The sequence below is a fragment of the Lycium barbarum genome, chromosome 8 (genome assembly GCF_019175385.1).
Source record: "Lycium barbarum isolate Lr01 chromosome 8, ASM1917538v2, whole genome shotgun sequence".
Classification (NCBI taxonomy): Eukaryota; Viridiplantae; Streptophyta; class Magnoliopsida; order Solanales; family Solanaceae; genus Lycium; species Lycium barbarum.
In genome coordinates this window covers 123,801,586-123,822,891 of record NC_083344.1, presented here as the reverse complement: position 1 = coordinate 123,822,891, position 21,306 = coordinate 123,801,586, and the positions used below count along the sequence as shown (strand labels likewise).

Below are 21,306 nucleotides of genomic sequence, written 5' to 3'. Positions count from 1 at the left end.
TCGGACCGGATTTCATTCGTGTAGCACTGGGCATTACTTCATGGATTATTTCTGTTCATTTGGCAAGTAAAAAAATGTTTTTTATTTCAATTATTCATCTAGGTATAGCTGCTGATTTTTCAACAATTTATAATAGCAGTTACAGTTGCTACAACAAATGCTAAAGATGTTGTATAAGAGCTTCTGAATTTATTGCAACAACTGTTGTAGTTTTTGCAACACTTTTAGGCAATTGTTGCAACTTCTGTACTAATCTGTTGCAACAATTGCTAAAATGTGTATAAATAATCTAGCCTACTTGTTGTAACAACTGTGAAAGCTGTTGGACATCTTCTATTCTTTCCAACAACTCACTGACTTGTCGCAACAAGTAGACTTCTTGTTGCAACAACTACATTAGTTTTTGGATATATTTTACAGTTGTTGGATGAAACAGAGACAACCGAAGTTGTCACCAACAACTAAGTGATCAGTTGCAACAACACACTCAAGTGATATGTTGATCTTATTCAAATCACCAATGTATGTTTTGTTGTTAATAAATTGCTGAAAATTTTTCAACAAGTAATAAATATGTTGCAACAGCTCTGTAACATGTTGGGGTTTTTCCAACAAGTAACAGGACTTGTTGCAACAACTACTTAGTTATTGAACATATCACAACAAATAGGAGTTGAAACAACCATTTATCTGTTGGACTTTATCCAATAAGTGATAAGACTGGTTGTAATTAACAAATCTGTTGCAGCAACTAAGTTACTAGCTTGTTGGGGTTTGTCCAACAAGTGACACGACTTGTTACAACAACTAGGTTGGTTGTTTGAATTTTTCCAACAAGTGGAATGACTTGTTGCAGAAACTAGGTAACTTGTTGTGTTTTATCCAACAAGTGACATGTATTGTTCAACAGCTATGTTACTTTCTGCAACAGATACTGCAACTGTTGTAACAGGTATTGCAATTGTTGCAACAACTATGATATGATTCACCCATATTTAGTGATCAACAAAGAGAATCAATGATATTTAGTGATAAACAAAGGAAATTAATAATATTTAGTGATCAATATATATATATACCTAATCAATTTGATGGTATTTTGAGTCATGACAGATGATCAACTAAGTCACTATGCACTAAATCAGGGTCTTTATATGTTCGTAAGATGGCCGATAATTATTTTAAAGAAGTTACCCCAAAGAAGAGGCCAGTTGAAGATGAAGAGGCCGTGGGAGAGTCAAAGAAACCGAGGACAGAAGACCAAAGCATAGAGTTCAAGGAGGCTTCTGGTGCAGGTTGTAATCAGTGTGAAACTCACTTGAAGGAGATTGAGAGACTAAAGAAAGAATTAAGCCACAGAGATGAAGAAATCTCCAACTTGAACAAACTCATCGTTAACCTTGTAAGAAAACAAGGATTTTAACTTGGATGGATTTATTGGGCAAACATCCTACTGGAAACTAGATAAGAGTACAATTTTGACACCAAAGGCCTATGCTTACTTCATGAAGGTCAAAGAGAAGCTATTGTTTAATAGCTTGTGATTAAGAAGTATCATTTAGGACTGCCACAAAGAAAAGGGTGAGAAGAAAGAACAATATCCCTCGTTGTTAATGGAGGCCGTCTAGGACGTCGAATATGATGACAGCAATTGCAGCCAAGAGTCATACAAGAAGGGCTGATGTTAGAAGTTTTTTCACTTATTTGATTTTTTCCTCCTGAATTGCTGGCAAGATCAATTGTAACGGTGTTTTCACCTTGATTTCTTCCATCTCTTTAAGCTTATGAACTTTCTCACTCGTTTCCAATTATCTCTATGTTATTTGATTTTTGTGTGTGTCTCCTTACCTTATTTATTTTTGTGCTCTCTCCAGAATGTTTGAAATTCAAACATCTTTCGAACATCCTGGAAATGCTCCGAGCATCTCTTTGAAATATTTTAGACATCTTCATGAGATGTTTGCAAAATCTTCACTTCACCAAAATTCACCATTTTTTCTCTCATATTTCAGAACACTAGAAAAGGTGGAGGAGCCTCACACTAGTGTCTCTAACGTTATAAAATGTTTCTTGTACCAGTAATTAGTCACAAGTTGCCTAATAGGTACAATTCGACTTGTTCATGTATTCGTCATTAGGTGTACGTCTCAGTTGAGATGGTTAAGTGAATATTACTATTATCAAGTTTAGGAATTAGGAGCGTGTAAAGGTAACATTTAACTGAAAAGGACTAGATAGGGTAATAAACTTTGAGGGTAACATGGCAAATATCTAGCTTAGTAACTTAAAAAGGTTAGTTATTTTCAAAGGCAAACCAAGCGTGAATGACAAGTCCTTTGTTTTTCAATATTATTATTGTTCTTTATGTACAACATAGTCGTTGACTATTGGAAAGTGACAACCAAATATTCTCACTCAAAAATAAATTTAAAAGAAAATAAAAGGTCGTCTACTTCTATTTGTCTTGTCGAGGTTGTTTTCAACTAACTATATATAAACCGTAGAGTGGCGTGCACGGATATCCAATTCATTCCACCTGCACAAGCTGCTCCCTTCATTCTCATTTGAAAATTCATCAATTCATTTTGGCAAAGATTTCCACGTTCTTCAATTTTCGAGTAGTTCGGAATGGATTCGAAGTTTGCCTCAGCCAAGAAAGAGGTAACTTTTTGTCCAATTGCTCACAAAATGAGCTTTTCCTACTAAAAGAAGTGTGATATTATGTACTGTTTTCTTTTGGAATGATGTATAATAGATTTGTACAATCAAACCTCTCCGTAATCATACTATGATACCGTTTCTTTTGGTTGCTATAACGAAATGCTGTTATAGAGAAGAACATTGAACATGACATGAAAAAGTTACTAAAAAGAAAAGACCAAAGTTATATAGTGAAATGTTGTTATAGAAAATGATTGTTATAGAGACATCTGACTGTATAATATTTTTCTGATATTGAATGTTAAAGGTTCTAGTTGAAATGGTGAAGTTAGCTCAAAAGCGACAGTTGAAAGGAAGTAAAGGAGGGTGGAAAGATTTTTTGGGATCATATGACAAGTTTGGGACTAGCTTGAATGATCCATCGAAGAGGTCCACTGATGTACTGCTTGCTTTCTTGAAGACATTTAGCCAAGAGGATGACTTAAAGGTTTGTTATCGAATCGATGGACTCTAGTTTTCATTTGGTTGATTTCTGTTAATGCGAATCGCAAAATGCTCCCTGTTTTTTTTTTTTTTTTTTTTGACAAGGTGTTTCAATGTCATTCGAATCGTGATTCTGTTGAGCAGCTCCGGAAAAGTTCCCTACACAGTGAATCCGCCAAACAGGTGAACAATATTGTATTTTGGCTTTTGCAGAGGCTGAGCCAGAATTAATAGTTACTAGGTTCGCAATTAAATATCTATGCATATTTGATGAATTTTCTGATACATTTAAACAAAAGTTACTCTATTTGTTTGAACCGGTAACTAATACTCTCCCTCGGCCCCTGGGCTTTTGGGTAGGCGTGTTAAATAGGCGGATTGAGCTGAGTTTTTGCAGGTCACTAACCTGCCCAAAGGTTGCTCGGGCGAAAATGGATAGGGTCAAAAGGGGTTAAACAATGAGCTATAACTGGACCAGCTCAACTCTTGCCAAGTTTTAATATCTTTATTTGTCTTCTTATAATTTTTTTAATTATCTAATAATTATTTTCATTGGCTATATATAACATATCAAACAAAAAAAAAAGTTTCTTGTGGATCAATCTGAGCTACATATCCGCCGAGCTTTTAGATGGGCTGAATTAGACGGGTCAATGGATCAGAGGGGTCATGTTTTTATGGGCTAATTTCTCACTTCTACTTTTGGGTATTCCGAATCATAACTGCAACATTAGGTTTAATTTGTTGGAAGATAGCTAGGAAATCTACTTATGTGGGTTGAAAGTAGCTAATTCATTTTCAGTAAGCTGCTAATAGGTCTTATAACCTCTTCTGTTAATATTAAATTGCAGTTATAACTTGTTAGAAATATAGTTAATCACCTTTTTCTTCAAGTTTTAAACACCCCCAAAGGGATGGTCTAGTAGTTGAGACATAGTCAGTAAATGTCTAGCGAGTAACAACCCGGAGATCCCAAGCTCGAAAACCAGCTAAAACAGTTGGTACAACCGATATAAAAAAAATGGAGTCGATATTCTGACTTTTCATATAGCAAATAGGAGTCGATATTCATGATCACTCATATCAATCACTTTGATGCTCAATAAGTTGACATTGTGGCAGTGCAGAGATTGGTTTATTTAACTTTTGAGCACCATCAATATCCCGCAGATTACTCATTTCCATCACATGAAGAGGTTCGTTACTAGCTTTAGTCTTCTCTTATTGTCTATTAAGAAGTTTAATCTCTAGAAAACATGTCCTAAATTTGGTGTTCTGCCACAAATTTACAAGATGTATAGTGTCACAAGCTTCAGCCTCTTTGTTTAGAAATGAAGAGTTTTTTTCACAAAAAGTTTGCATGGTTTCCTTCTATAAATGCATGTCATGATCCCCTGCGGGAAATTTTAGGTGCATTTTAGTTTAGCTTTAGTGGTTATAGTCCATCCAGGAATAAATTATGTGGCACTGGAATCTTTCATTTGTATAATTGGAAGTTCTACCGTAAAACTAAACCTCTCTTGCTACAATATACATCCATGGGTACAGGGGTGGTTTGTCACTGGAAGGAGTGAAAAGTCTAATTTCATTCACTCAAAGGCAATGGTTGCAGTTGATTGCGAAATGGTTCTTTGCCAAGATCATACTGAAGCTTTAGTCAGAATCTGTGCAGTGGACCGTAATTTAGAGGTATATCTCGTACTTAAACACACGCGCACACACATAGATATGTCTCTGACTTAAGTTCACCTTGTTTTTTCTCCATGTCGTTATAAGTTTGAAGTTTTGAAAATTGCAGGTTAAACTCGATGAATTTGTGAATCCTGACAAACCAATTGCAGATTACAGAACTGAGATTACTGGAATAACTGCTGAAGATTTAGATGGAGTTACTTGCTCATTGGTTGATGTACAGGTATAAATGGTTCACTTTTGGTTGTCTAGTACTAGACATTGCAATTTCCGTATCGAACTTCTGTGTGTTACGATTCAGATGTCCATGAAGAAGCTATTATCACATGGAACAATATTGATCGGCCACAGTTTACACCATGACCTTTGTGGTAAGCTACATTCGTGCATTATAAGTTTTTGGTTCCCATTTAATAAAAATTCAAAAGTTTGGTGCACATCTACTGGTAATTAGAAATGACCTGACTTTCATGATCATATGCCTCTTTCTTAATATCCTTAGCTTCTGATGCTATTCTACTGTTTTTTCTCTGTTCTTTCCCTTTCCTGTAGAGATTCCATCATGCTATTTCTCTGTTATGTCTTTCGTTTTACAGCTTTGAAGCTAGATCATGCTAGAGTGATTGATACATCATATGTCTTCAAATATCGGGATCAGCCTTCGTATAGAAGGCCTTCTTTAAATAGCCTGTCTAAGGTAAGCTTTGATTTTTCATATTTGATACTCTTTCCCATGTAATGTCCAGCATGTTGAATGGTTGATGAATGCTGTTGTTACTTACAATAGTTCCCAAATAGTCTGTTTTAGGTTTTGAACTTCGAAAAAAGGACTCTCCACATAATTGTTTAGATGATGCATGTACTGCGATGAAACTTGTTCTTGCCATAGTCGAACTTGGAGCTGATAATATTATACCCTAGGTTCATGAGGAGGTAATACCATAGATTTTTTTTTTTTAAGAAAATCATTCTTCCTTGTTTACTGATTAATAAAATGGTCATCTATTCTTTTAAATTTAGGTGCAACAGTCCGAGATGGCAAAGCTGCTTGTCCATAGGATACCAGTGGCTGTTTCTAGCCAAGATCTGCACAAATTTATTCCTGGAGACTACACCGTAGAAATTAAGGTTTGGAGAATCTCACGCTTTTTCTTTCCCATGACGTAATTCTTCATGACAGGGATCTTTACACAAAGAGCTGGCCGAATTCACTATTTACTTTTCGGGCCAGTATACATAGTTTATACACTGATTACACACATATACACATTATATATGAATTATACATATATTATACATCTGCTGGCTAATTTTAATTTAAGCTATTGGGTGGTTAATTCTTCATGACACAAATTCTAATGCAGTCTGCATTAGTTTATGCTGATTAGTTTATAAAAGCATATATCGACATTCAATCATCGAAGAATCACATTCATTACTTGTATTCCTTACTTGTTTGGTTGTTTTTTTAATGATCTACTTTGTAGTCATTCCTTATGAGAAATTTGAAGTTTCCTTACATTTTTATGTGCTTCTGCATTTAAGAGTAGCTGTTGTTCCTTTAGAACAGTTATAGTAATCAAGATATTTGCACGCGAATGATGTTTGAGTAACAATCGGCACAGTTCTCATCACTTTCAAGGCTGAATTTAGCTTCAATGTACTTAATTTGTCCATTTATGATCTGCTGGCAGGCTAATAAAAAAGTGCAAGCAGACAAGTATTCTGCCTTTGCCAATTTCAAAAATCAGCAAGAGGCAAATGAGGCATTTGATAAGCTTGAAGGCAACCTAGAGAAGGTTGGTATTCTTTCCGGATTTCTTTGTATAAATGCCGATTTCACTGCCTTATAGAGAAACCAAATGTGTACATGAGAGAGGCATATGCTCTAATTTACCAGGCATGTCATAACTTATTGTTTATGTCTTTGTTAGGACACTGGCGGACGATTTCAGAAGCTCGTTTCGTTTCATCTTGATTCCAGTATATCAGGAGTTCTGTGTGTTGTTAAGATGACTGCCAATAATTATTCCAAAGAGTTTCCTGTCCCAATGAAGAGGTTATTAGAAGACGACAAGGGCGTGGGAGAGCCAAAGAAACTCTGGACAGAAAATCATTGTACAGAGTTGAAGGACGCTACTAGTGCAGGTTGTAATCATTGTAAAACTCACTTGAAGGAGATTGAGGGACTGAAGAAAGAACTAAGCCGAAGAGACGAAAAGATCTCCAACTTGAACAAACTCATTGTTAACCTTGAGAAAACAAGGATTGAAAAGGTTAGAGATTAGGAAATTGTTAATATGGCAAGAACATGTTCCTTGTATATATGGTAAAGGCTTACAATCCCGATAATTTTGTAAATATAAACGGGAGTTATCGGGAATTACTTTCCTTTCTTTTTTAAGATTAGTTGCATCCTTTCCTTTTTGGAATTACTTGTAAGCACTATATAAACCCGACATGTTTGAGGGAATAATCAAGCAATTCATACCTGACATCTCTTCTTTTTTTCATTCTTTGCATGGTATCAGGAATTACTTTCCTTTCTGTTTTACGATTAGTTGCATCCTTCCTTTTTCGAATTACTTGTAAGCACTATATAAACCCGACATGTTTGAGGGAATAATCAAGCAATTCATACCTGACATCTCTTTTTTTTTTTTCATTCTTTGCATGGTATCAGAGCCTCTAAGATCGTGACATATACTAAAATAGCCTCTGCTACCGGTGGCCAGAGCTGGTCAATGTGTGCCCATTGATTGAGCTGGTTTGTTTAAGACCGCCTGAGAGAAAAAGTAAGGAAAAGAACTAGGTACAAGCACAACTAGGAACAAAAAGATTGTAAAGAAAACACTACAAACGCTATAAAATTTGGATTTGGATCTCCTCCAGTAATAAAAATAAGCTATGATTTTAGGTGTGTGGTTTATTAGATTTCTTTCCACAATTTCAGTTGGCTGCCTAAAGATAGAAATAAGACCTTGTTATATTAAGTTACTCTTTTCTTTACTTTGTTGTTCCATGTCAAAAGAAAAAAATCGCAAAACTATAAACTATTATTGAGAATACGCATTAGGATCTTTAAAACTAGGTACAATGTTTGACCACTTTAATTTCTTTAATATGATTGCATCTTCTTTCCTTATTATCATAGGCAGATTTAGGATTTAAAGTTTTTTAGTTCCTAGATCAACCTCAAGATAATATACAATAATAATTGGATTCATAGTTACATATTATAGATATGATATTTAATGGATTTCTTAATACATATACAAAGTCTGCACAAATTCTATTGAATTCTCATGAACTCATAAACTGTTCTCTAGATCCATCACTGCCTATTATCTTGATATATTTGTCTCCCTTTTTTTTTTTCCTTTTTTTTTTTTTTTTTTTGAAAAATACATGATAAGGTTTGAGATAGTGAGATGATGAGAATTGAACTCACACATTTTTATTCAAGATTTTATCAGTACAACTAGACTGTGAATTCAGATAGTATTCTTGTGATAGACTAGTATGGGATTAATTAAACAATGAAGATATTATTTAGCTGATATACTTTTATTAATAGATGTTTGATTCATTTTAGAGAGTGAGAACTGAAGAGTGAGCAAGAGATTAACATACCTTTGACCCCCAAAAAATTAGTCCTGTAAAGTTCAATATATACAACTTCTTAGATGAACTACAAATATCATAAAGTTCCAGTTAAGTGGCTAACTACATTCAACAGAGCTTCCCAAGCCTATAGCAATAAGGCCTACCTTGAAAAGTCAAAAACTGTTCAATGGAAGGGTGTAAAAGTAATCCTAGGACTCTAGTTTTATTGTATATGGAGAAAATTACCCTCATATTTCAAGCAAACATCTTTTTTGTAATCACTTTGCACACTAATTAAGGACAGTAAAAAGGTTAAAGAAAGATCTGTGAAAGTTGTCTGCCTCCTAGAATTCCTGTGTCCTAAACATGAGACTTGGGAAAAGAACTACAGTTTTCAAGAATGTTTGTTGGATTATTAACATTCTGCTTTAATTAGTCCGAATCCAAGATGGCATTTTTAAGTAGAAATAGTATGAACGAAGTCAATGTCATAGACTATTTTATCCTTTTATGTGTTCTTGTCCTTGATATTAAACTTGGACCACCCCTTGGTAGATAGTGATTTGGTGGGATAGAATTTTCTTAGTTTGAAGCTCCAGTAGTTTATGTTTTTCTTCTTAAGGTCTTATAAGGATAATAGAAAAGTCATTAAGCTTTTAAGCTGGTAAACAAGCTTAAAAATCATTTTTAATTTATTTACGAGTTCAGTAAACTTCAAAAGTAAGCACCATATGCCAAAATCAACTAAAAGTCATAAGTTGGTCAATACTTATGACTTTTCAGCTTAATACTTTAGTTCAAACACGTAAATGTTTCTTAGTTATAAGACCAGTTTAACCATTCAAAAGTGTTTTTCAGCATTTAATGTTTATCGTATCTCAATTAGCTAATTCAAACGGGCTTTATGCTTAGCGTTGCAACTTGTTAAATAGGAGAGAACTTGCTTTTCTTATCTATTATGGGAGAAGTATCATTTTAGAAATGCTCCCAAATAAATGTGCTTCATAATCTTTAGGGCGCATAAACATTAAGGAAACTATGGCACTCAAAGGTTCACCCGGATCTCTTTAATATTTTCGCGTGTCTATTTTTTATATTTTGAATTCTAGTTAAAAATTTGTCTCCAACCACTATGTATGAGTAATCCGAGTCTGTCAAATAATTAAAGTTTTTTGAACATCCAAGATAATTGTTGTAAATAATATTTAATAGTGAATGTCTACGTATCATTCAAGTATTTTGGTGATCACCAAAGTAAGTTATCTTTTAGTTAGTGATCACCAAAGTAAAGTTATCTTTTAGTTAGTGATCACCAAATGTATTACTAATTTAGTTTTCTATAAATAGGACCACTCATGTCCTATGGAAGATATACAGAAGTGAAAGAAATCATATCAATCTTCAAGTCCCTCTCTTATGTGTTCTCTTGCATTTTAATTTTTATTATTTTATAACACGTTATCAGCACGAGACTTTGCCATCTTGGACAAAGATTTTGAAAAGATTAAAGCAATTTCCAGGTAAGTATCATGCTTTTATTCTGAGGGTTTGTTGATAAAGTAGTACAAGATCAAAATTTCTTTTCTCTGTTCTTGTTTATGCTATTTCTAATATATATATATATATATATATATATATATATATATATATATAAGGTAGAAGCCATATTGCTTCACCATGATATATATATATACTATGCACTACTCTGACATAAAATATAGGTCCTTTGCTCACTGCATAGCTTTAATTCGCTAATATGCATATTGATGTTTACACGAAGTTACTGTAAACATGATGACCAAATTGATTATTTCACTAATACAAGAATTTTGGTTGTGGAGGATTACCCTTTTTATATGATGAGATTTAGAAAGAGTTTCTTACTTGTTATGCAATGAAAATATCTTAAAATTGTTTGCGAATGACATTTGCCTTTGAGCATCTGCAGAATTCATCACCTCTAAAGGAAATTCAGGTATGCAATATTTTAAGTTATTTAACTCATGCTTTCACATGATAAGGATGGCCTCACAAGGAGTATATATGGCTATTACAAGTCGTTAGATTTATCGGGTCCATGGGAACCTAAATGGTTCTGGATCATTTATGCCTCAAATTTTATTCCTGAAGAACAATATTGTTAAAAGGGATTATGATGCTAATCTCATATCCCTTAATGGCTAAATGAGAGCTTGCAAGAAATACATGGTCATCAGAAGTGACAATATTTTCTATACCTCGTTGTGTCTAAACTTATTTATATCTATAACCACCAGAAGTGGTAATATTTTCATAAGTCTGTTGTGGCTACAATTGAAGATATGTATATGAGAAATATTATTTATATCATGTCACAAAATTGCTCCCGAAGAGCAATATGAAAAATTCGAGAGATATTATGACATGATTTTATGGTCCACTTTGAACTGAAATATAGGTTACAAGAAATGTTCGACCACATGAATTGGTATATTTCATGTCTTGGTAAAACTTAATTTAGTGATGCGTAAAATCATAGAGTGGTACTTTATTTAAAAGACTCGAGTTTGAGTCCCGGTGCACTATGATGATAATATAAAAAGTTGGGTTCAAGTCCCATCGCGTTATGGCTTAAAAACGCCTTTATATGAATAAGACATTGGGTTTAAGTCCCAATACACGGTTTTGATGATATGATTATGACTGAGCAAATTAATATGCTCTTGTGAAGCCCACCCCACTGACTTTGCTCCATTCCCTGAAGTGAATGTGGTAGCAGTATATGATAAGTCTGAAAGATGACAAAATATTTGTTATGGCTATATGAATGAACATGGGCGTGATAAAGTACAATATAATAATAGTCATCATTATGATAATTATAAAAGGGAAGAACATTATGGGTTCTCAAAATGGTCCTTCAAAAGGTGAAGGTAATTTTTGCCATCAATGTGGTATGAAAAGTCATTGGGAACGCGATTCCTTGCGACCTAATTTGATAAATTATATAAATCCTCCATCAAAAGAAAGGAATACAAAGTGGAGGCACACTTGACCTTTCAAAGTGATGTCGAGGTGGATCATATAAATATTAAGACATGACAATGAGTTATATCAAATTTATGAAACACATATATAATTATAGTCCATCCTTGAAGAGAATGCGACTTGTGATGAGCATCGTGGATGTTGGCCCATTCTTGAAGGTGAATGTGGCAAGATATGATAAAAGATATGGGTAAATATGTGCTTATGTATGTATATGCTAATACCACAACTCACCTCTAGGGGAGGTTTGAGAGAAATCGTTATTGTGGAATAAGTAGTCATTGATCATCTTGTCGATTATGATTATTGACAGGAAAAGGTTAAAGAGAAATGAGTCTTGCCTATAATAATTTGATCAGAATGATATAAATTTCTCCTTTAAAGGATATGTTCACCATACGGATGGTGTTATGAAATATGTGGTAGTACACAATTAATTGGGAGCTCTAGAAGAGCCAATTTATTACTACTTTGAAGGAATTAAATTGATTATCAAGAAAGCATTATACTATAGTAAGTCTCAAAGAAACTTATTGAGTTTCAAAGATTCGCCAAAGTGGCCATTCATATTGAGACTATAAATGATGAAAAGATTTAGTATCTTTATATTACTACAGTCATATAACGGGTAGGAAATATAAATGTGAAATGTTACCCTGCTTCCCTCCTGTTTGCACTACACAAATATGAGCATGATGATGGAATCACATGCGATGGTAAACTAGAAGTTTATTGAAATAAATATCAGTTGGCATGACCGGTTGGCCATTCCGGTTCTAATGTGATGCAAAATAATTGAGAATTCACATTATTATATATTGAAGAAATAAAAGTTTCTTCAAGAATTCTCTTGTGCTACCTGTTCTCATGATAAATTGAACATTATACCAGCTAAAGATGGGATTGAATCCCTCAATAATTCTGGAACATAAAAAGGCGAATATGGGCCCGTTCACCTGCCATGTAGACCGTTTGCTATTATATGATTTTAACAGATGCATCTATGTTATGGTCACATGTGCATTTGGTATCAACTTGCAGTTTGGTTTTTTGCAAGGTTGTTTGCTCAAATTGTTAAATTAAGACCATGGTTCCAAACTATGAAATTATATTGATAATGCTGGTTTACATCCAAGTTGGTTTAGCCGAAATTGCATGCCTCTAATTATAGCTAAACAATTGGTTATGAGAACAAATCTCCCAAACAAAGTTTTGGTATGAGATGTGTTATTTAATATGTAGCAGCTTATATGCATCAAGCCAACAAGGTTCCCCCATTACAATTGGTTCAAGGTCAGGAACCAAATAATTCCCATCTAAAAATGTGAATGTGCGGTATATGATTCAATTGCTCCACCAAAACGCACAAAGATGGGTCCCCCAAATAAGGTTGCGGGTAAATGTTAGATTTCCTAACATTAGGGGGAGAGATGATAAGCAGCTAGAAAAATAAATTATATATAATGAATTATCACTAGTATGATCCTCGTGTAAAATATAATTCAAGTTAACTGCCAGACACATTTGCTGACCAAAGTGAAAATCATATTCTAGCTGCAAATGCTCCTACTAAAATTAAAATCCTTTAAGGATAGAGTCTATGGCACGCCTGAAGCGTGATAGACCAATCGGTTCCAAAGGTAAATCTCGAGAGGAGCAAATGATAAAAATGACCATAATAATGAGGCAAGTGCTTTAAAAGAGCACCACGACATAACACTTCATGAAACCTTGGGAAAGGTTCATGTACCTGAAAATGGTGAAAAATGAAGAGATCTCAATAAGTTATATCACATGGGAACCGATATCAAATGACCGTCGACGGCATCTTTGATATAATGTAGCGCTCAACATTATAAATGGTAACGAGGATCTTGAATTCAAATCTGTCAAGAAATGTGGACAGATAGATGATTGACCAAATGAAAATACGCAAGTATTTTTGATTTCACGTGGTAAATATGAAATATTTTGGATCTATAGTCCAAACATTTGAAGATATAATGTCAGTGGGGTATAAAGAAACTTTTGAGCGAAAAGTGAAATGAATTATTAATCCGTAAGATATAAAATACGGCTCGTGCCTTGTGGTATAAAGGTTTTTTGCAAAAGTCCTGACATTATTGTACGGAGATGTGTTCTCCTGTGGTGGATGCAATGAGGTTTCATACAGTCTGGCAGTATATGAAAACTTGAATGCGTATACTGAAATATTTTCATGTCTAGCTAGACAGTGAAGTTTATATGAAAATTCTTAAAGGATTGAAAAGGCCTTAAAGCGATTCCATTGAGTACCCCAATGGCTGTAAGATCGCTTAAAGTAAAGAAAGATCAATTTTGGATCTCACTGAAATGGTTAGAAAGTATCATGTCTTAGTGCAATTGATGCACTAACGTATCCTGCTATTACTATCCATGAGATAATGCTTTTATTGATATGCAGGCAAGATCTAGCCTCACTTTTATTCGTGGAGACATCAGAATGAATCAAATAATAATATGAATTCATTGATTCTAACCAATATTATCAAGATTTGTTGGTTATGAAATGCAGGACATTCATACGATCTCTATAAAGTTAGATCTCAAACAAATTATGTGAGCATGTGAGGATGTTGCCATAATATGACGTTCTACATGACAGTCAATTATACTCATTCAAGTCTGCCAGGATATCAGCAACTTTTAAAGCAAGACAGGAATGTATCTGGAAGCAAGTCAGGAATGTATCTGGCTGAGATCAATACCTCAGCACATTCTGCAATCATGCGATATTTATTTGGAGATGAAGATTCCAATAATATTATACAAAGCTTGCATAGCTCATTTGAAAGAAGGATATATCAAAGAAGACAGGATAAAGCATTTTGTTAGATTTCTTTTCAGAAACAATCTTCAACAGAAGGTGAAATAAATATTCAATAAATTCGCTCGATTGATAGATAATATGGCGAATCTGTCCATTGAAACATTCCAACCTCAACATTTGAGAAGCTGAGATACAAAATTGAAATGCGTCGTCTCCGAGAAGCAAGTGAAGTTTTGATCAGGGGGAGTAAAATACGCGCTGCACTCTTTTTCCCTTAACCAAGGTTTTTGTCCCAATTGGGTTTTCCTGGTAAGGTTTTTAATGAGGCAGCTATCAAAACGTATTACTAGATATGTGTACTCTTTTTCCTTCACTAGGACTTTTTCTCACAGGGTTTTTCCTAGTAAGGTTTTAACGAGATACATTATCTATTAATGGACATTCAAGGGGGAGTGTTGTAAATAATATTTAATAGTGAATGTTCATGTATCATTCAAGTACTTTGGTGATCACCAAAGTAAGTTATCTTTTAGTTAGTGATCACTAAAGTAAAGTTATTTTTTAGTTAGTGATCACCAAAATAAAGTTATCTTTTAGTTAGTGATCACCAAAGTAAAGTTATCTTTTAGTTAGTGATCACTAAATGTATTACTAATTTAGTTTTTCTATAAATAGGACCATATGTCCTATGGAAGATATACAGAAGTGAAAGAAATCATATCAATCTTCAAGTCCCTCCTCTCTTATGTGTTCTCTTGCATTTTAATTTTTATTATTTTATAACAATAATATTATATTATCTATGTAATAAAGTCATTACAAGCCGTAGATCAAAGTGTCACTTAGAACACTTTGGTTGCCAAAACTAGCTAGAATATTACAATACTTAGCATCAACTTCTTTCCTAAAGACAGTAATACTATTGATATCATTGTCTAGTTGCTTCTTAACAGAACAAGAGGGGATAACAAAACGATGAACAGCAGTAGAGCTGGATATTTGGGAAGCTTCCTTTGCTAATGCATGTGCAACTTCGTTTTAGTTGCTGAGCTGTATGATGAGCAATTATCTCCTAAAAATATCTAGTAACACCTAAAATTGACAACAGCTCTAGAGAAACAACCCCTCCCCATTAACCCCACAAAAAGAAAAAAAAAATGAAAAAGTGTGTAAGAGTATGTATGACAGGTAGAAACCACATCTAATATAGATCCTGTATACTTCTCTTTATTATTCTTTTCCTTCTTTGCACAAGTGATATTCTGTGGCTAGGCAACTAAATTACTCTCAGCTTTCACAATTCTGTTTTCTCATGTTTTCTTATGCGTGCACCATCCGTAAATGTCATTTTCTTTCGATAGGAATATTTTACCTCTTTTATTGAATTTATGGATCCAAACCCGAATTAGTCAGGGTCAATAAACTTTGAATATATATCATACAATTAAAAGTGCTTATATTTTATGTATAATTTAATATCAGATTAAGTCGACCTATAACAATAGAGGTGACTTTACAATTGAAAAATGATATGATTTAATTTCTTAAATAGCATAGAAATAATCTGATATATTTATGTTAATAGTGTATATAACGTATATGTATATTATATATGTAAAAAGAAAGAAAAAAAGAAGCTAATCCAATCAAACTATCCAAAGGTTCTGCAAAGCCAACCAACGTTGACTAAAATAGCCTGATTACTTTGACACTACTCTACATACTTTCTCGTAATTTTCCGTGCCACTTTTTATTTTACAGAAAATGACAACAGAATGTTACAAAACAAAGTGTGATGTTACATAGGAGTAAAAAAATTAAGAGTAGAAAGATTGAAGGTCACAGATCAGACTTTATCATATAAATATAATAATTAAAAAATAACACCAACAATAGAAAACACAAATATGCATGGCAACCCTTTAGTAATTTTATCCCCCCAACACAAATGGTCGTACTCGAATTTTCAAAGACCCCACAAATCTTGAAATTAGCCTAATCTTTAAGTTTGTTTTTAAGATTGTTATAAAGTTTGTGGTCCCTTATTATTAGTGGGACATTTATATTTGATCCTCCTGATATCTCCGATCAAACACGTTTAACTATAGATTATTGTAGTTTTTGTATTTTAGTTCCTCCCTCAGCTGGCAAATATAATTTAAGGGATCTTAACTTAAAAATAAGGAGTAAATAAATTATCTGATTAGTTAGAATATGTTAGATTCATGAAAAAATTAATAATGGAGAAACCGATACCGTATAGGAATATCAAGAGATCTGAAATCAGAATTATGAACTTGGGACCAAAGTTGTAATATTTTTCTTGTTTTATTCTTAGCCGATAAATTAGACTTAAAATGAGTAATTAAGATTTTTTCCGCTTTTTCTTTCAAGATTTAAATTATATATACTCATAATTTGCTTTTTACTCCATTGCTTAAGTTCATTTTCATTTTTATCGGGTTATTAATTATTGCTTATTATAAAATATATCGTTTTATTACGTTATATATATAGTGACTTAATTGTATAAATACTTTTTACATCATTAGAGCATTAAATTTAAACTCTTTCTTTACTATATCTGGCCTTGTTTAGTATGATTAAGCTAGTGTAGTCGGTTACAAACGAAGTTAGACGATGTTAATCATATGCGGTCTATTGATCATCAGGTCTGATTCTAATTTCTCCCAATAACAAGAACTTAGGTAACTCGGCATACCAAAAGTAAATGTGTATCGGTTCATGACCACAACTTCTATTATGGAAAATACATAAACTTGCACTTAAACTTATCCCAAAAAAGCACTTGCACGCCTTAACTTCACGAACATTTTTTTTATTTCGTCAATATCATTTGAAATGGATTATAATTAATTACCACATTATATCCAACATAAACTAGTAACATAGATATCTCTCACGATTTAAAGTGAGTATTCCCTCATATTATTAATCAAACGTTGAGCATTAGCTATGCAACGATTATTCTTCGCAACTAAAGAATCAAATTTCACGGATTTTCAGTCGAAAATGTACTAGTCACAAGAATTTTCAATTAACTAAGATTTCCATCGAAAATATTTGCCGGGAATTGATTTTTTATTTTTTTAATTCAAGACGAAAATTTTAATAAAGCAACCAAGAAAGTTTATTGATCAAACATGAAATTAGAGGGAAATTAGAGGCCACTACTCTAGTTTCATGGAAGAAAATTATCTGCATTAACCAAGAAAGTTTTCTACTAGTGTTTTTATTGTTTTTTTTAAAAGGTGGCGGGTCGGGAGCACTACTAAAAAATCTATATTTTCCCACTGAAAAATGTTTAGATTTCCCACTGAATGTCGGTGGAAAAAACCTAAATAATAATGTTTTCACACAGAAAAAGTAGGAAGTTTCTCAGTGTTTCATTAGGAACCTATTTCCACCTTACGTTTTCCCATTGAACTGGTTCAGTAGGAATGAACCGGGAAAATCATATTTTATAACACAAATTTCTTACTGAATGGCGGTAGAAAAAACTTACGGGGGTGGGTGGGGGCGAGGGGATTGGTTTCTTTTCAAACGGCCAAATGCATCAAAATTTGTGTAAAAATGAAAAGAAACATAGCCAATAGGCTAGCTGAGCCAGCAATAGCTTGAAGATAAGGTGACATTTTACATTATTGTACTGCGTTACAAAAAGAAAAATACGAAAAGAACGCCATTGCTAGTGACTACTACTGTAAATGGCTCAACCCCATAGCTGAATTACTCATCGAATTAGCAAACTTAACCATATCTTGTGGCATAAACTGGCAATTCCCTTCATGTCTAATTCCCAAAAAATCTCTCGTTAAGCTATTATCCATGCCATTCATTGAAACTGCTGGAGTTTGCATAATTGCCTTAGTAATTCCGGATGAACTAAAATTTGTACACCCAATGAGTCCATTATTGCCCTGTAACATTTGATCCGTTGTTTCGCAACTATGCAAACTGGTAAAGGTTGGTGTATTTGGTGAAGTAGTAGAAGAAGAAGTGTTCAGTTTGCTGAAATTGTTGCTAAAGAAAGTACTACTTTGGTTGCTTTTTGTAGAACCCATTTGAGCTGCTTTTTGTAGAAGTGCAGTGGCAGACATTGGTGTCGAAGAAGATTTGGTTAATTGGCTGTTTTGGTGACTATCAGAATATAAAGAACTTAAAGTTTGATCAGTCATTGATGTGCCTTGTGGTGAAGATAATGAAAAGTTTGGAGCTGTTGAAGATGCTCCAAATACATGTTGAGATGGCATTTGTATCATTTCTTGAAATCCATTTGTGTTTGATGAATCAAAAAGATTTGAACTTGGTTGAAGTTGTTGATCTAACCAGAGTGATAATCTTAGTTTTTGCTGCTGATGATGAAGAGAATTATTCCCAGTTGAAAAACTACTAAAATCTGGTCTAAATCCTGTGAACCCACCATGCAAATTTGATTGCTGGTTCAACAATGTATGGTTATTTGGGAAGTTCAAATTGTTAACCCCAACTGAAGTGATTCTTGAAGTCTCATCAGCTAAAGCATCACAGAAAGCTCTGTGTGTGATAAAACTATCTTTTCTGCAAGAAAAAATAATTAAAAACCAATAGTAAGTTGCTTGAAGTTGAACAAAAACGTGTATTTGAAGTTGAAATCGCAAAAGAGTATTTGGAACGATTTTGAAGTTGTGTTTATTCTTGAATTGCACTTGAAAAAGAAAGTTAAGGTTTTGTGAGTGAATTTTCACTTCAAATACTGCATCGTTTATTCTTGACTTTCACCAGTTTCTTGAGTGAGAATCAGATGTGTTGATGAAAAAAGGAAGTTGACTTCAAGTATGGATGAATAACCCAAAGATTCCAGAATGACTCTAAAAGCTAATAAGATGATTCTGGTCAAACGGCGCATTCCTCAGTATTTGCAAATATTGAACTTGAGTATTTGCAAATACAGTAATGAAATAAGTATTGTGTATGGATGGATGAGCATTTATTTTACTTCCATGAAGGGAAGAGCATTTATTGTACTTGGAACAAATATTCTCCAACAAAATACATGCTACATGGTATATACTAGAAATTGAATTAAATACCTGGAAAAGAGTGTGCCACAGTCACATTTGTACTCTCTAGTTCCACAAGTTTTACTATGAGCTTTCCAATCTGATTGAACTGCATATTTCTTTGAACACTTTTCACACTTCCACTTCTTCTCTCCATGTTTCCTACTAAAATGTTTCTTTATTCCAGTAAGGTCTCCAAGTGCACGTGATGGATCATGATGAATACAAGTCTTTTCTGGGCATATGTACACTTTCTTCTTCACTATTTCTAGTTTATTCCTTTGCTTTAGCTTCCATGGAAGATTGTGTCCTCTTCTATGAAGTTGCAAATTCTGGTCCCTTTGAAAACCTTTGTTGCAAATCTCACATATGAATCTGTTTGTTGCCATAAGTGACTGTGGTGATAGAGCAATAACATCAGCATCTGGATCTGTCAAGACATAAATCAAAACTCAGATAAAAGCTAAAGAATAAAATCAACAAAGCAAGTCTTCTATATATACAGTTCAGAGGCGGATCCTAGATTTGATCTTTATGAGTTCAAGATTTTGAGTTCTTAGAAAATATGAGCTCATCAAAGCATGGTATTAAACCACTTGACGTTCATCAGACGCATCTGTTTATCTCATATCCCCTTTACTCCTATTTTTCAAGATTTTCACTTGAACTCGTAGCTTTAACTATACATCCGCCACTGCATGCAAATCGATGTATATATAATAATAGCAATAAATGAACTTTTGAAGCTAAATAATATACCTGGTGTTCCGGGAAGGTTTCTTCTTTTCTTGGAAGGAGGATTAGGTTTAGGGTTAGGGTTTGTTTGAAGTTCTTGGTGAGGAAGTACTGCTTTGACAGAAGAAGGAAATGAAAACACATCTCCAGACATCATTTTGTTAATAGTTTGGTTTTGTCTAAGCTAGAAAACAAAGTGTTTTTTCCAAATACAAACAGATAAGAAAACCTTGGTGGTATTCAAATCTCACAAGTTTTTTTTTTTCAGATTTTGCCAAAAGAACAGAAACATAAGTAGTAGTAGCAAGCAAACAACAGTAGCGCACAGCAACACTCAGAAACACAAAAATCTTAAAACATCAAGAGAATACAATATTAATCACTTCAATTTGGGAGCTGGAAGTTTGTTTGATTTCAAAAGAAAACACCAAAAAAGACCTTGAAAGCTAAGGAGAATATTTCCTCTCTTTTTCTACACAACTCTCCTTTCAACGTTATCTTTACCTCTTGTTTTTTCGAAGTCGGTCAGCCATAGATTTAGCAGCTGGGCCACCTATATTTCCTTCTCTATAAATTATAACTTTAAATTATATACACTGATATGTAGTTTTCTTTATATTATTGGTGTAGTTTAACCAACTATAACATACTAATTATCATTTTTATCAAGTCACTGGCAAATTAATATTTTGTTATAGAATTTACATGTAATTAACTCCGTCTGTGTGAGCTCGCTCACATTGCCGGTCCCAAGCCCGGATAAAGGAGTAGGGTTGCCGAGGGTCAATCGGAAACAGCCTCCCTACCCAGGTAGGGGTAAGGCTGCGTACATCTTACCCTCCCCAGACCCCACTATTGTGGGATTACACTGGGTAGTGACCAAGACCAAGAATTTACATGTAATTACCTTATATTATAGAAGTAATAAGTGATTTGATAGCGTGACTAAATTTTTTATATTATCAGCGTATATAGCTTAATTAAGATCTATACTAAACGTATATATATATATATTAGAAAAATGTTGTCTATGTATTGGCTGTATGCTGCTTGTAACAAGAATGTGTAGAGCTGTGTGTCATTTGTAGTTTTTCGAGCTAAAATATTCCTGTTATCAAAGACGCGACCAACGATAATATATTTAATTTCTTTGTTTAATTAAAGAGATCAAAACAAACTTATGCACTTTACTTTTAACCTCTCTACTTACCTTTTTCTTTCTAATAAAGG

At 33.7% G+C, this 21,306-nt stretch overlaps 2 protein-coding genes across 2 annotated transcripts; one reads left to right on the top strand and one right to left on the bottom strand.

Annotated features, from left to right (window-relative positions):
• Nucleotides 1-2,506: 2,506 nt before the first annotated feature.
• Nucleotides 2,507-7,331, top strand: LOC132607106 (small RNA degrading nuclease 3-like). Its single transcript, XM_060320927.1, has 11 exons — nucleotides 2,507-2,661; nucleotides 2,969-3,148; nucleotides 3,250-3,327; nucleotides 4,272-4,340; nucleotides 4,693-4,833; nucleotides 4,943-5,059; nucleotides 5,138-5,207; nucleotides 5,433-5,533; nucleotides 5,857-5,964; nucleotides 6,531-6,635; nucleotides 6,771-7,331. Exons 1-11 carry the CDS (start codon nucleotides 2,629-2,631, stop codon nucleotides 7,122-7,124), a joined length of 1,356 nt encoding a protein of 451 aa, XP_060176910.1. The 5' UTR covers nucleotides 2,507-2,628; the 3' UTR covers nucleotides 7,125-7,331.
• Nucleotides 7,332-17,873: 10,542 nt separating this feature from the next.
• LOC132607103 (zinc finger protein JACKDAW-like) lies at nucleotides 17,874-20,597 on the bottom strand. The gene is made up of 3 exons (XM_060320922.1): nucleotides 20,101-20,597; nucleotides 19,372-19,771; nucleotides 17,874-18,859 (listed from the first exon to the last, which is right to left on the bottom strand). The coding sequence occupies exons 1-3, from the start codon at nucleotides 20,231-20,233 to the stop codon at nucleotides 17,998-18,000; spliced, it is 1,395 nt and encodes a 464-aa protein (XP_060176905.1). The 5' UTR covers nucleotides 20,234-20,597; the 3' UTR covers nucleotides 17,874-17,997.
• Between the last annotated feature and the right edge of the window lie 709 nt (nucleotides 20,598-21,306).